Below are 14,321 nucleotides of genomic sequence, written 5' to 3' on the forward strand. Positions count from 1 at the left end.
TTTATTTAATGTATGTAGTTGTATTTTAGTTCAGGTTGTTTTCAATAAATACATATTAAATAATAATAATAATGATTTATATTTTCCAATAAAGTGTTTATCATATATATTAATTTATTCATTCATAATGATACATTTCAGTCAGGTTGCTGTTTTGGAAGGGAGCTCCCTAGGTAGCAGGCAACGATGGAGCTCACTAGGTTTAGAAACTAAGCTTCTTTCTCTTTCTCTCTCTCTCTCATAAAAGACAATTCTTGATTCGTGTGTGTGTGTGTGTGTGTGTGTGTGTGTGGCAGGCCATGGGTGTGTATTTGTACGGTGAGCTGATGGTCCAGGAAGATGCCCGGCAGCAAGCATTAGCACGCCACTGCCTATCCCTCATCAAAGATGACATGGACCAATCAGCACGCAGCGTTGTGGAGGAAATGATCCTCTGAACTCAGTCAAATCAGGTAAGAGTGTCATGCCCCTTCTGACCATTATATAGAGTTTGAATTCAAAATGATTTACAATTTAAATCAATTCATTCTCAAAAACAAAACAAAAAAAAGACTACAAAATGTTTTCGGAAATTAAGAGACGTTCCACAATCAGCTCATGCCGACTCAACCTGCACCGTCAACAGATTTTAAAGCCTGAGTAACAGCAGGTCCCATTATTCGGTTATTTTTGGACACGTTTGACACAAAAATATCACATATTATGCAAGAGCCGCTTTGAAAAAAAGATGCAGAAGTCATAAAAAGGCCTTTTGTTTTTACTCCCCACATTATTAAAGATCCACTCCCAGTGTCCTGGCCACCGCCACATTCACATTCTTCCAGAAGCTCCCGCCTGCCGCTTCTGCACTTTTCCAGGAAGCCTGTCGAGATCTGTTTGTATTACGATGAATTCGGAATGTGCTCCTCAAACAATTCTGAAGCACCAGAAAAGAAACGGGTCAGCACCTTTTTTTCAGACGGGGCTTTAGGAGAGAGGTGGGTCTCTGGGCTTTTACTGCATCAAATTCCTTCCTCCACAAGGGAGGGATTCCCTGGGTCCACATAACAACTCCTAATTTGTTGCTTCCTTAAAAGCTGTGGCGCACTGATATATGCTAGTAACCGTGAGCGGAAGAAAGGCCAATTGTCTGGCTTTGAAGCCGCCTATCTCTCCATCACGCCAAGATTTCAACATTATTCTGTTTAACCGAGCGGCACGGGCTGCTCGTCAGCCTATGGGAAAGAGACGACTTATGGGCCCCGAGATAAACCCATTAGTCGTCCCGCTCCAGCGTTTTTGGTGAAGCTGTGGTGCTTTTAATCTGCCGGCAAGACAGTTTTATTTGTTTGGGGACTCGGTGGAGACGGGTGGCTTTTCCAAGGCGTTGTGGTTTATGTCATTTGACTTAGATGAATCACGCCGGTCAAAACGATCATCCTGCAATTTGTGCTGCACTAATGCTGCATTTTCGTTCTCAAAGAGCCTGTTTGTCTTCAGAGGTCAGCGTCTAGCCAGTGTCAATAATTCTTCAGCACACACTGGGCGTCCGCCCCACTCAGACGTGCCCTGAAATGTGGTCAATTTTGATAGCAGATTACACCTGTTGATTTGTGCGCCAAACAGTGTGTCGGGAAAAGCTGTTAGACATGAATAATGGCTGTTGTGCTTGTTAGGTTTTTTTTTATTTTGGAGTTAATGATCTGAGTTTTTTGTCTTATTATTCAACAATATATTAAAAAACAGATTGTGATTAGACAAATGTGATTATTTCAAAATTCATAAATATATATAGTCTAACGTTTTTGAACAGTAGATTTTTAAAGAAGTCTCTGCACACCAAGCCTGCATTTATTTAATCCAAAGTACAGCAAAAACAGTAACATTTAGCAATATTTTTATTCTTTAAAATAACCGTTTTCTATTTGAATATATTTTAAAATGTAATTTATTGCTGTGATCAAATCTACATTTTAAGTTCATCATTATTCCAGTCACATGATCCTTCAGAATTCATTCTAATATGCTGATTTGCTGTTTAAGAAACATTTTTTAACATAATTATTATTATTATTATCAATAGTCATTTTTTTCAGGGTTCTTTGATGAATAGAACAAGCCAAAGGTCAGCATTTATCTAAAATAAAAAGCTTTTGTAACATTATACACTACACCATTCAAAAGCTTAGTGTCAGTATTTGTTTTTTTTTATGGGAAAGAAATGATAGAAATGAATACTTTTATTTTGCAAGGATGCTTTAAATTGATCAAAAGTGAGGATTAAGACATTTATAATGTTACAAAAGATTTCTATTTCAGATAAATGCTGTTCTTATGAACTTTATATTTGGAAACCTGAAAAAATTCTGCTGTTTTCATAATAATAATAATAATAATAATAATAATAATAAATAATGTTTTGTGAGCGGCTAATCAGAATATTAGAATGATTTCTGAAGGATCATGTGACTGGAGTAATGATGCTAAAAATTCAGCTTTGAAATCACAGGAATAAAATACATTTTTAAATAGAATTGTTTCAAAATGTTACTGTTGTCGCTGTACTTTAGATCAAATAAATGCAAAACCTTTCAAAAACTAGATTTTTTACTTAAGATGTAAGGAAAATTTTACTTTTACTTGGTTACAGCACATGACATTTGATTTCTTTGGAACATTTCTTGAAAATGGTATAAAAGTTTTTCAAAAAACCATGTGCAACCAACATGAATACAAAAAAACATATTTCTAAGACCTTGGTACATACTTTAAACTGGATTTTCATAGATTTTCCATTCTTTTTATCACAGACACTGTTACATATCATTGGTTCTTTTCTTTCTTTAGTGGAGTTTGAAGGCGGTGTAAAGAAAGAAAAAAACAATCCAGTCAGACGGTTTTCAAAATAAAAACTTTCAAAGTTCCCTTTATTCCTAGATGTTAAAAGCAGCCGTAGTTCATGCCTTTCAGAAATCCTCAGTCTGCCGATTACAATCGGTGTACTTCAGAAACAGTAAAAAATATCCCACAAGTGTAAGAGAACTCCTGAGAAATGTGTCAGGGCTGAAATCCGAACGTCTCCTCGTAAGGGAGGGCTGGAGTCGGTGGAGTTTGGGGGCCTGTGAAATGCGTCTTGATGGGGATAATGAGGGACATATCCGCGGCCCAGCCAAGCGTGCTCCATCGCAGGAGAGCAAGAGGATCTGCAGGTTTCGCCTTTCATGTTGCTGGCTGTGTGGGTTCCTGGCGTGCTGATTTGTGACTTAAGATAAAAATCACATTGCCAGGGATTACCACACAACCGCCGCTCGGACGGCTGCTATGGCAACCAGAGGCACCATCTTAACGCAGCTCCAGAAAATAAAAACAAAAGAAGACATGGCTTTTCTCTGCGGGCCTCCGACAGGATGACAAGAAAATGCAGAGGAGGAACGCTTCCCTGCCGACGAGCGGCGTGGGTGAAGGAGCGCTTACGCACGAGTGTCGACGAGAGACTCTCAGAGCAGGTGCAGAGCTTAGCTGATTGGTGAACAGTGATTGAACTCTTTGTTCACAGTGGCTAAGTTCTGCACCTGATGAGAGGATGACAGACAGAGAGAGACCTCAGGGAAAAGCTTTTTCCCGCTTTTCTTCATCTCGTTACAGATGTGAAGTGGTAAAAGTCTAATGATTGTACATTCACGTGTCAAAGAAGTAATGGAAATGGAAGACGGCTTGAAAGAGAAAGTGCCTGTAGTTTAGTTTGTAGGTTAAACATGAATGTAAGACTTGTGTAAAAACTAGAAAAAGCTTTTTGATTCTTGTTTAGTCAGCATGCGTTAAACTGATCAAGGCCACGTCTACATTAATCCGGATACATTTGAAAACAGAGTTTTTGTTTTAAAGCCCCTTTTTGTGAGATGTAATATGTCTTGGGTGTCCCCAGAATGTGTCTGAAGTTTCAACTCAGAATACCTCACAGATCATTTTTGGGGCGTGTCTAAAAAAAGGAGCTGTTTTGGTGTGTATCACTTTAAATGCAAATGAGCTGCATATTTCCACCCCGCTTTCAGAAGAGGGCATAGCGTATACATCTCTGCTTTGCACACTGACAGCAATAAACGGTCTGTAGAAGCAACTTGACTAAGAGCAAGAGAACCGCTGTTCAGCCGTACATATGGGATGCCAAACACACCGAGAGTGGGACGAAACAGCGTGCTGAGCTGTCATCGGCACGGCTCAATGAACCGAGCCCCGTGACCAACTTGATAGCACAGGGAGGATGTTTGCTAGCGCCACTGAACGAACAGTGTTGCGTGAACCAATCTCATCAGTGCAGCGCTGAACTATTTACGGGGTTCGTACAGATACTCTAAAATGAAATTCCAGGACTTTCAAGGACTTTTTAACCACTACTTTTTAAATTTTCAAGGACTTAAGACAGACATCTTATATAAAATTCCTTTAAATTCTAAAAAAGATAAATAGATAAATAAAAATATACTAATAAAACAAAATGGCAAAAAATGATGTACATGCAAAGTACTACTGCACTACTTTTAATTGTCTGATGTTGTCTACTGTCTACCATTTAAAAAAAAAAAAAAAAAAAAATCTGAAAAGCAAAAAAGATTTGCGAAACCATTCCAAAATCCTGTTCTGAAACATGATTCGCCATACACACTCATAAGTCCAGAACTGAATCAAATGATTTGCGAACCTGCATCAAAGTCCCGATCTGGATTCACGATCTGCGTTCAATCGAAAGCTAGCGATTCACGAACCTGCTTCAAGGTTCTGATCGAAATCAAATTATTTGCAATCCACACTCTTAAGTCCCAATCTGAAAAATGATTCATGAACCATTCAGATCAGGATTGCAAATCATTTGACTTAGATCGGAACTTCACTTATCGTGAATCATTCAATTCATTAAATGTTTTAGATCGGAATGGGTTTGTGAATCATTTCGAAAATTGAGTAATTCAAAGCAAATGATTTGCGATACACAAAGTTGTGCTCTGAATCAAATGATTCGCAATACGTGATTTTGCTTGTGAATCACTTAAAATGAATGATCGAAGTCACAAGTTTGAATCAGTTGGAGCAGATCCAATGTAAATGACTCAAATGGCTTGATTTGGTTCGTCTGTTCCTCTTTTCGTGTCTTCAGTCATATTTACATGACATTGTCAGTACTACTACTGGCTTAGCTCGCTAGTTTTATGACATTAACCGAAATAATATGAAATTACATTTTTTGAATTGTGTGTATTTTTTGCGTGAAAAGATCTGTGCTTATTGAAAAAACTAAACACTTAATTCATAGAAACATTGTCTTTCAATAATTCAAGCACTTCAAGCACTAATTCTAATTTCTGGAGTGAAATGATTTGCGCAGATATAAATGTATTTAGGTAGATTTTGAGGCTCATTACTTAAAAAAAAAAAAAAAAAAAAAAAAGTAATCCTCAGTGGCTCAGATGTTGGGAGAAAATTAATACCCTTTTGTTCAGTCTTATATCCAAACACAGAACACCGGGATTGCTTGAGACATTACTGTCGATGTTACAGCTGCTCAAAGGCAGAAAAAATGGAGTACAGTGTACAACCAAACAACTTGCTGAGGGTAGAAACCGACTGTCAGTCAGCGGCCGTGGGCGGGGCCTAAACAATGTGACATCACACTGCTTTGAGAATCTAAACGGCATGCCTAGTGGGGCTGATTTGGTTTAATGGGGATTCAAAAAATAAGAAGTGTTTTTTTTTTTTTTAATCATTGTAGGGTAGTTGTGTTCACACATTTATGTCCAAAATGAGTGCAAAAGTGGTTTTGCATAATATGTGCCCTTTTAAACACTCCCCGTCCACAGCGTGTTTCAAAGGTTTCTCATCCACACTGAAACATCGGAAAACGTTAAATTCGCTGAGATGATACAGACATAAGTTTATACGCAGTTCTTCTGGCGGGATAATTGTATTTACGAAAATATCTCATCGTTCACTGACGCATCCAGGTCGCGCTCACTCACCATTTTATGTTTGATCTAAAACACAGCTGCCCTCATGTTTTGCCGCAGGAGAGCAATTGTGAGTACATTTTCTGTCATGTTTGCAAGACTGTAATATGGAGAGTGTGCAAACTAACATCTGTTGCACCGGTGTGAAAGTGAATAGCACATAACAGGCACAATATCGTTATAAACAGAGATATCTATTGGTACAATATCAGATTCAAAAGCCTCCGTTTTCACAGTCCACACTACAACGCGAAAAACTGCATTTTGAGATATATCCACTATGGAGAGCATTTTCAAAAAGTGTCAGTGTGGATGGAAGACCAAAATAAGTGTTTTCAAACTCGTAACATCGTGTCTGCAGTGGACACAAGACAACAAATCCCAGACAGTAAACTGACGCGTCGTTCTATTTGTGACGTAGTGACACAAAGTTCAAATGATTTGCAATAGTTGCTTGCAATAGTCGTCCAGTGTTTACAGCCACAAGCTGATGTGGTGTGTGGTATATATCAAAAAAATCCTGGATGAAATGTTTCCTCCAAAATGTTAAACTGAACAACAGTTCTTTATAACATTGATAATACTAAGTAATGTTTCATGACCACAAATTTAGAATGATTTCTGAAGGATCATGTGACACTAAAGACTAAAAATTGGGCATTACAAAAATAAATTGCATTTTATTCAAGTTATTTTACTTTGTAGTAATATTTTACAATATTACTGGTTTTACTGTATTTTAAATCAAATTATTTCACCCCTGGTAAGCACTAGCGAACTTTTTATTTAAAGTTGATGAATTTGTTACCAAAGTGCTTTGACCTCTATCATACCCTTATTTTCTGCCCGACTGGCTCGTTTCCCAATTGCTTCATCAAAACATTTTCCAGCATATGGTGCTTTCAGATCATACTGGGGATTTATATATCAATGCGCAAACATTCTTTGAGGGTTTGGAGCTGGAGTGAAATGAAACTTCATCGTAGCACTTCAGTACAATGCGGTTGCCTTTCGTAATGAGCTGATTGTGAGATCCCTTTCACGACGAGCATAAACTCTTGCCGAGAGCGCTCGGGTTGGCATGACAGATGAAGAGCGAGTCTGAGATGGTGGAGATGGCTGTAATGAGGACTGAAGAGAAACAGACTGAGCTAATGGAGCCCACGGTGAGATGAGCAGCCCAGGAGTTATCGTCTCCTCCTCCTCTTCTTTCGTCTCCTTATGCTTAAGTCTTATTGCGAAAAACAAAATAGTTCCACTCTCTCCTATTGCTGGGCCACAAAATCCACATGAAATCCAGAGGAAGTCTGGGAAACGTGGACAGGAGGAGGAACGGAGCGAGACGTGGCCACACAGACCAAAACATCTGCATCCCTGGACTGTAAAAACAGCTCTGCTTTTAGCTTTGATGGGTGAAATATGAAAGACAGCAATTGAGACAGGAAGTTGTGCTTAAAAGGACCTCTGCAGATCGAGTTAGCGGACGGCCAGCGGCCAGCACGCCGTCTTCTAAGTCATGACAGATGTAGGAGTTAAATATGAAGCTGGCCATAAATGCCTATATTTAGAAGCTGTTTAAAGATGCATTACCATCCATGGCTAGTAAAAATGGAATTAGTTGCACGGGCTGTATTTAAATTGTCATTAGGCGATATTTTGTGGCAAATGAAGTGCTAAGCACCTTCAGCTGAAGCGTATTATCCCATATCTGATCCTTCCATCAAGCGGCCCATGCTGAACGGGAGTCATATGTGAACGTGTAAGAGATAGATGGACCTGGCCTCCCGTGCCTACTGAGCTGATTACAGTACTGTTGAAACACTGGCTCAGTTCAGCAGGAACAGGAGTCTGGTCCACAGACCCCCAACTCATCTCTGCTTCTTCAGGCTCACCCACACACATCCACCTCAGGACATTTTAAGCATGTCTAGCTTGGAGATGACTTGTGAAAAGCATGCATCAGTGTTGTTAATGATAGAACTGTAACTTTAAGAAATTGTTTCTGTTAATTGAAATGATGGCGAGGTAAACTATACATTTTGATTTGTTTTGACATTCCTGAAATAAAGAGTTTAATTACTAAAACTCAAACTCAAAAATAATGGGAATACTTGTGCATATGTGACCATGGATCAAAAAAAAAACTGTCTTAAGTAGCATAAGTATATTTGTAGCAATAGCCGAAGAAACATTGTATGGGTTCAAATGATCAATTTTTCTCTTATGCCAAAAATCATTAGGATATTAAGTAAAGTTCATGTTCCATGAAGATATTTTGCAAATTTCCTGCCGTAAATATATCGAAATTTAATTTTTGATTAGTAATATGCATTGCTAAGAACTTAATTTGGACAACTTTAAAGGTGATTTTCTTAGTATTTCGATGTTTTTGCACCCTCAGATTCCAGATTTTCAAATAGTTGTATCTAAGACCAAATATTGTTCTATTCTAATGTATAATGTATAAATCTCAATTTCCAAAAATTGACCCTTATGACTGTGGTCCACGTTCACATGTTATTCCCAGTCTAAAACTATTTTAAATAGTTTCTAAAATAATCACTAAAATGCTATTATGTATATACAATGGCGTTCAAAAGTTTGGGATCAGTCCGATTTTTATTTTTTTTTATTTTTTTTGAAAGATATTCATATTTTTATTCAGCAAGGATGTGTTAAATTGATAAAAAGTGATAGCAAAGCCTTATATTGTTAGAAACGATTTCTATTTTGAGTAACTGCTGTTTAACTTTTTATTTATCATTGAATCCTGAAAAAAAGTATCACAGGTTCCAAAAAAATATTTGGCGGCACAACCGTTTCCAACATTGATAATAAATCAGCATATTAAAATGATTTCCGAAGGATCGTGTCACACTGGAATAATGGCTGATGAAAATTCAGCTTTGCATAACAGGAATAAATTATAAATCATTATTTTATATTGTAATAACATTTCGCAATATTACTGTTTTTTTTTTTTTTTTGTATTTTTGATCAAATGAATGCAGCCTTGATGAGCATGAGACTTCTTTAAAAAACATTACAAGTCTTACTTTTTTAAATCTTTTATATAAAGCACTCTGAATTTTTTAAATAAAAATAAACTTGCCTTAATACATTAGCTCTGATGTCATGACCATGACTCATGAGGTTTCCTGCTGTACTGATTCTGTAACTCTTCTCTTTTGCAGGTTTCAGATCTGCCTGGTCTTCAGACACACGTTCAACTCATGGAACTCAAGCAGGATCTGACTGTCTACAGCTCACTGATGTTCAGAGAGAACAATGAATGGACTATTCAAAGACAAAACAAAACATCATTGCACATTTAAACTAAAAGACAAAGACTAAAATGTCAGAAATTTTTGTATTATCAGAAATAAAAACAAATACTGTACACAAATTTGTCATTCTAAATTCTTTAAGAGCTGGACTACCTGAACTTTGACAACAAGCTACATCTTGTTTTCGTGCAAGCTGAAGTCGACGTCAGCACTTTCTGAACCCGTTCACCCCGTGCCCACCATGTCAAGTTTCAAAGTCACAATCAGATAGCAAGGAAATGTTTGTGGTAGAAATATGTGCTGATGGCGCATGTTTGTTTGCTAAACATGTCACCTTCGCCTCGCTGTTAGTGTTTTTTCACACATTCACATTTCTTTGTTGGAACTGTGGTCCCATATAATAGCTATGTATTTTTTCTACAAATACTCAATGTTAAAGGGTTAGTTGACCCAAAAATTAAAATTAGCCCATTATTTACTCACCCTCCAGGCATCCTAGGTCTATGTCTTCCTTCTTCCAGACAAATCCAATCAGAGTTATATAAAAAATTATCCTGCCATTTTCAAGCTTTAGAATTGCAGGTGTGTCCATCCATAATAAAAAATGCCTCACACAGCTCCAGGGGGTGAATAAAGGCCTCCTGTAGCGAATCGATGCATTTTTGTAAGAAAAATATTCCTATTTAAAACATAACATTGGCGCAAGCTAGATTAAAGTGATTACCACATTTTAAATATGGATATTTTTCTTACAAAAACGCATCGATTCCCTACAGGAGGCCTTTATTTACTTATTAACTTCGATTGGATTTGTCTGAAAGAAGGAAGTCATATACACCTAGGATGCCTTTAGGGTGAGTAAATAATGGGCTAAATTTAAATTTTTGGGTGACCTAACTCTAAGTAACTAGGGATAGAATTAGTTGTAGTTATATTAGTATTAGGGGTGGGCATAGATTAATTTTTTTTAATCTAGATTAAATATTGGAATTAATCTAGATTAATCTAGATTAAAATGGCTAATTTAATTCTGCTGAAGGCATTCAGAATATGTGTGCTACCCAAATAATGACTAAAAGTAAGTCTTCGAGAACGGGCCAGGTGGCGCATTAGACCAGGCGCTCATCTCCTGTTTACAAAATGCATCACAAACTGCTTGACAATTGCATTTACAACATAATTACCTATACAGACTTGTGTAACCAAGTACTTCTGCGCAAAAGGCTGAAGGACGTGCGCGTTGCCGTTAAACACACAGATGCGCACGGGCATGGATTTCTGCGTGCATAGTCTTCCATTAAACTGCGTTGCTTTTAGAAGCGTCAATTCAGTTGTTGCATATAGTTTAATGTCTTTATTTCGGGATTATCAAAGTAAATTAGAACTCAAACTTGAGATTTTACTGGGGCACAGCAGATTTTCACTGGGGCACGTGCCCCAGTAAAAAGGGTCTAGCAACGCACCTGCCCTGAAGTGGCTTCATAGCTGCATCCATGTTTGCACGTCTCATTTGATGTGGTAATTTCACAGAAGTTGAAGACTCGTTCTCGCCCCCTACAGTGCAATTCGACTAGGTATACGTCATCCGCGCTAAAATATCAAGGTGAAAGTCATATCTTGCGTAGTTTAGACCCAGCTCCCAACCCAACTTTGAGAATAGATTAACGGTGATATTTTTTTTATCGCCCGATAAGAGCCTCACGTTAACGCCGATAACGGCCCACCACTAATTAGTATTAAAGGAATAGTTCACCAAAAAATGAAAAATTGCTGAAAATGTACCCTCAGGCCATCTGAAGTGTAGATAAGCTTGTGTTTTTTGTGTATGGACTTTTTCATTGGAAGACATTTTATTATGTATTCTGACCATATTTTGAGTGGAAATGACCATCTAAAGTTAAAATGCCTCAGTAATGGATTTGTTTGGCTTCACAAGACATTAATTGAGGGACTGGAGTCATGTGAATTACTTTATTATTGAAATGTTTTTTATCAGCTGTTTGGACTCATACTGACGGCACCCATTCACTGCTGTGAATCCACTTGTGAGCAAGTGATGTAATGCTAAATTTCTCCAAATCTGTTTCAATAAAACAAAATCTTAAAAAACCCTTTAGTTGAGTAAATTCAACAAATTTTCATTGTTGGGTGTACTATTCCTTTAAAGGGATAGTTCACCCAAAAATTAATTTGATGTTTATCTGCTTACCCCCAGGGCATCCAAGATGTAGGTGACTTTGCTTCTTCGTTAGAACACAAAGATTTTTATCGTCACAAGCCACAGGGTTTAATTTGGTTTTGTCTGTGTATGTTTTTTTGACTCTCAAACCCGTGGATCCCATTGACTGCCATTATATGACTGACAAACTGCAACGGTTTGAGTTAAAAATCTTCATTTGTGTTCTACTGTAGAAAGTCACATACATCTTGGATGCCCTGGGGGTAAGCAGATAAACATCACATTTTCATTTTTGGTTGAACTATCCCTTTAAATCTAATTTAACTGCTTTCAAAAGACAACAGTGATATTCTTATAGTTTGGCAAGGCTGTAAATGCAGTATGACCCAGTTTTGAGTGATAAACACATGCTTGAGCAGTCTGAATAGCAAAAACGCTCAGAGGAAATGGCCCTACAGGGAGATGGAGACCTACGGAGAAGCACTAGCCATGATGGAGTCTAGAAAGTACAGTACACAGAGACTAAACTATTCAAGAGGCCCTGCACTGGGAGTACACACACACACACACACACACACACACACACACACACACACACACACACACACACACACACACAGATGTGAGTGTTCATGTGGTGAGAAGGACTCCGGCATGCTCTCCTGTCAAAAGTGTGAGTGGGAGGACAGTGAGCGAAGACAAATGGCGTGTTAGCTAGACGGCGCTCTGCAGTCAAACAACAAAAGACTCCAAGTCCAAACACTCAGGAAATACAACCACAGATCTGACAGCAGTCACATCCCTGGTAATTTACTTTCTCCGATTTGCGTTTGATGTCATCCAAACACAGATAGAAATACATGTGCTCCTTTTATTTGGCTCAATACATCAAGTGCGGAGGCCCCTCTTGGGTTTAGAGGGGAGAACACCCACTGCTTTTCAAGTTAAAAACGGCAGCTGGGCTTCTCTTCTATAAATGCCATATCGTCCCACCCAGCTTTCGGTGCGTAACTGAGCCACGCCAGGATTCCTTGTCCTAATAAATAGTTTCGCCGAGTGCCCGAAGCTAGGACTTTTTATGTGAGACTCTTAGGTTTGGAGGAGGGTGTCCTGAAGAGTCCTCAGCCTGGAATGAACCCTGTCGTCCCGCGTAGCGACACTGTTTAGTCTGCAGCGCATTGAGACGAGGATCCACAGTGCCCTGCGCTTCACATCGGCCTCAGTCAGCACCTGCCAGCATCACAAAACACACATTTGGGTAACCAGCCCTCACAATTTCCACTGGAACACTGAAGTTATTAAGCGTGTGAAATGTATATTAAACACCAGCCAGTAGTCACTATGAGACCAAAAATGATCTTAAAGGGATAGCTCACCCAAAAATCTAAATTCTGCTATTAATTACTCAGCCTAATGTCGTTCTAAACCCATAAGACCTTCGTTCAGCTTCGAAACACAAATTAAGACATTTTGGATGATATCCGAGAGCTCTCTGACACTGCATAGACAGCAATGCAACTGATACGTTCAAGGCCCAAAAAGGTAGTAAGGACATGGTTAAAATAGTCTATGTGACAAACTTAATTTTATGAAAAGTATTCTCAAATCAAAAAGTATTCTTGTAGGTTCATAACATTACAGTTGAACCACTGATGTCACTGACTATTTTAATGATGTCTTTTACTACCTTTCTGGGCCTTGAACATAATAGTTGTGTTGCCATCTACGCAGGGTCAGAAAGCTCTCGGATATCATCCAAAATCTCTTAATTTGTGTTCTGAAGATGAACACAGGATGAAGGTCTTACGGGTTTGGAAAGACATGAGAGTGAGTAATTAATGACATTTTTAGTGACATTTAATAAAAATTTTTGGGTGAACTATCCTTTGAACTATCGGTATGACATATGCAACATAAAAGGTAGAGAAAATCTTATGGAAGCCCATTTCTGCCTCATAAGAAAAATATTTATAATAATAATTATTTATTAAATCATAATAATTAAATTAAAAGTTACAATTATGAGGTACTAAGTCATAATTATGGTATAAAAAGTCAAATATCTGACAGAAAATGTCAAATGTTACATTTACGACCAAATGGAAATCATTGAATAAAAAGTCATAACTACAACATTTAAAAAAAAAATCTGAATCATGACAAAAAACAATTGAGAAAAAGGTCATTTATATCAAAGATATAAACTTTTTATCTAATAATTATGATTACCAAAGCACGATTTTTACTTTCCCACTATTATACACTACCAGTCAAAAGGTTTTGGACAGTAAGATTTTTCATGTTTTTAAAGAAGTCTCATCTGCTCACCAAGCCTGCATTTATTTGATCCAAAGTACAGCAAAGAAAAAAAGTTAAATTCTAAAATATCTGTAGTACTTAAAATAACTTTTCTATTTAAAAAATATTTTAAAATGTAATATATTTCTGTGATATACATTTTTAGATCCTTCAGAAATCATTCTAATCATTCAAATCTCTGATTTGTTGCTCAAAAAACATTACGTTGAAAACAGCTGAGTAGAATTTTTATAGGTTTCTTTGATGAATAGAAATCTCAGAAGAACAGCATTTATCTGAAATAATAATCTTTTGTAACATTATAAATGTCTTTATCATCACTTCTGATCGACATTTTTTAAATAAAAAAATCCCCCCCCCCCTCCCCCAAATACAGGGGTTGGACAATGAAACTGAAACACCTGGTTTTAGACCACAGTTAGTATGGTGTTGGGCCTCCTTTTGTGGCCAATAGAGCATTTCGTCTTTGGAATTGTCATATACAAGTCCTGCACAGTTGCCAAAGGCATTTTGAGCCATTCTCCTCTTGCAGATCAGGGGTCAGGTCACTACATGATA

General features: G+C 37.6%; 2 protein-coding genes across 2 annotated transcripts in view; one reads left to right on the forward strand and one right to left on the reverse strand.

Moving 5' to 3' along the window:
- The window catches only part of aopep (aminopeptidase O (putative)), a 112,213-nt gene extending 102,829 nt beyond the window's left edge, over nucleotides 1-9,384 (forward strand). Inside the window, exons 15-16 of the mRNA XM_073818688.1 lie at nucleotides 297-452; nucleotides 9,173-9,384. Of these exons, the coding sequence (XP_073674789.1) occupies nucleotides 297-437 (141 nt within the window). The 3' untranslated portion in view covers nucleotides 438-452; nucleotides 9,173-9,384. The remainder of the gene's footprint in view (nucleotides 1-296; nucleotides 453-9,172) is intronic.
- fancc (FA complementation group C) overlaps nucleotides 9,330-14,321 on the reverse strand; it is a 40,543-nt gene continuing 35,551 nt past the window's right edge. The window contains exon 14 of the mRNA XM_073818689.1: nucleotides 9,330-12,674. Within this exon, the coding sequence (XP_073674790.1) occupies nucleotides 12,534-12,674 (141 nt within the window). The 3' untranslated portion in view covers nucleotides 9,330-12,533. The remainder of the gene's footprint in view (nucleotides 12,675-14,321) is intronic.

This window comes from Garra rufa, chromosome 15, assembly GCF_049309525.1.
Source record: "Garra rufa chromosome 15, GarRuf1.0, whole genome shotgun sequence".
Lineage (NCBI taxonomy): Eukaryota > Metazoa > Chordata > Actinopteri > Cypriniformes > Cyprinidae > Garra > Garra rufa.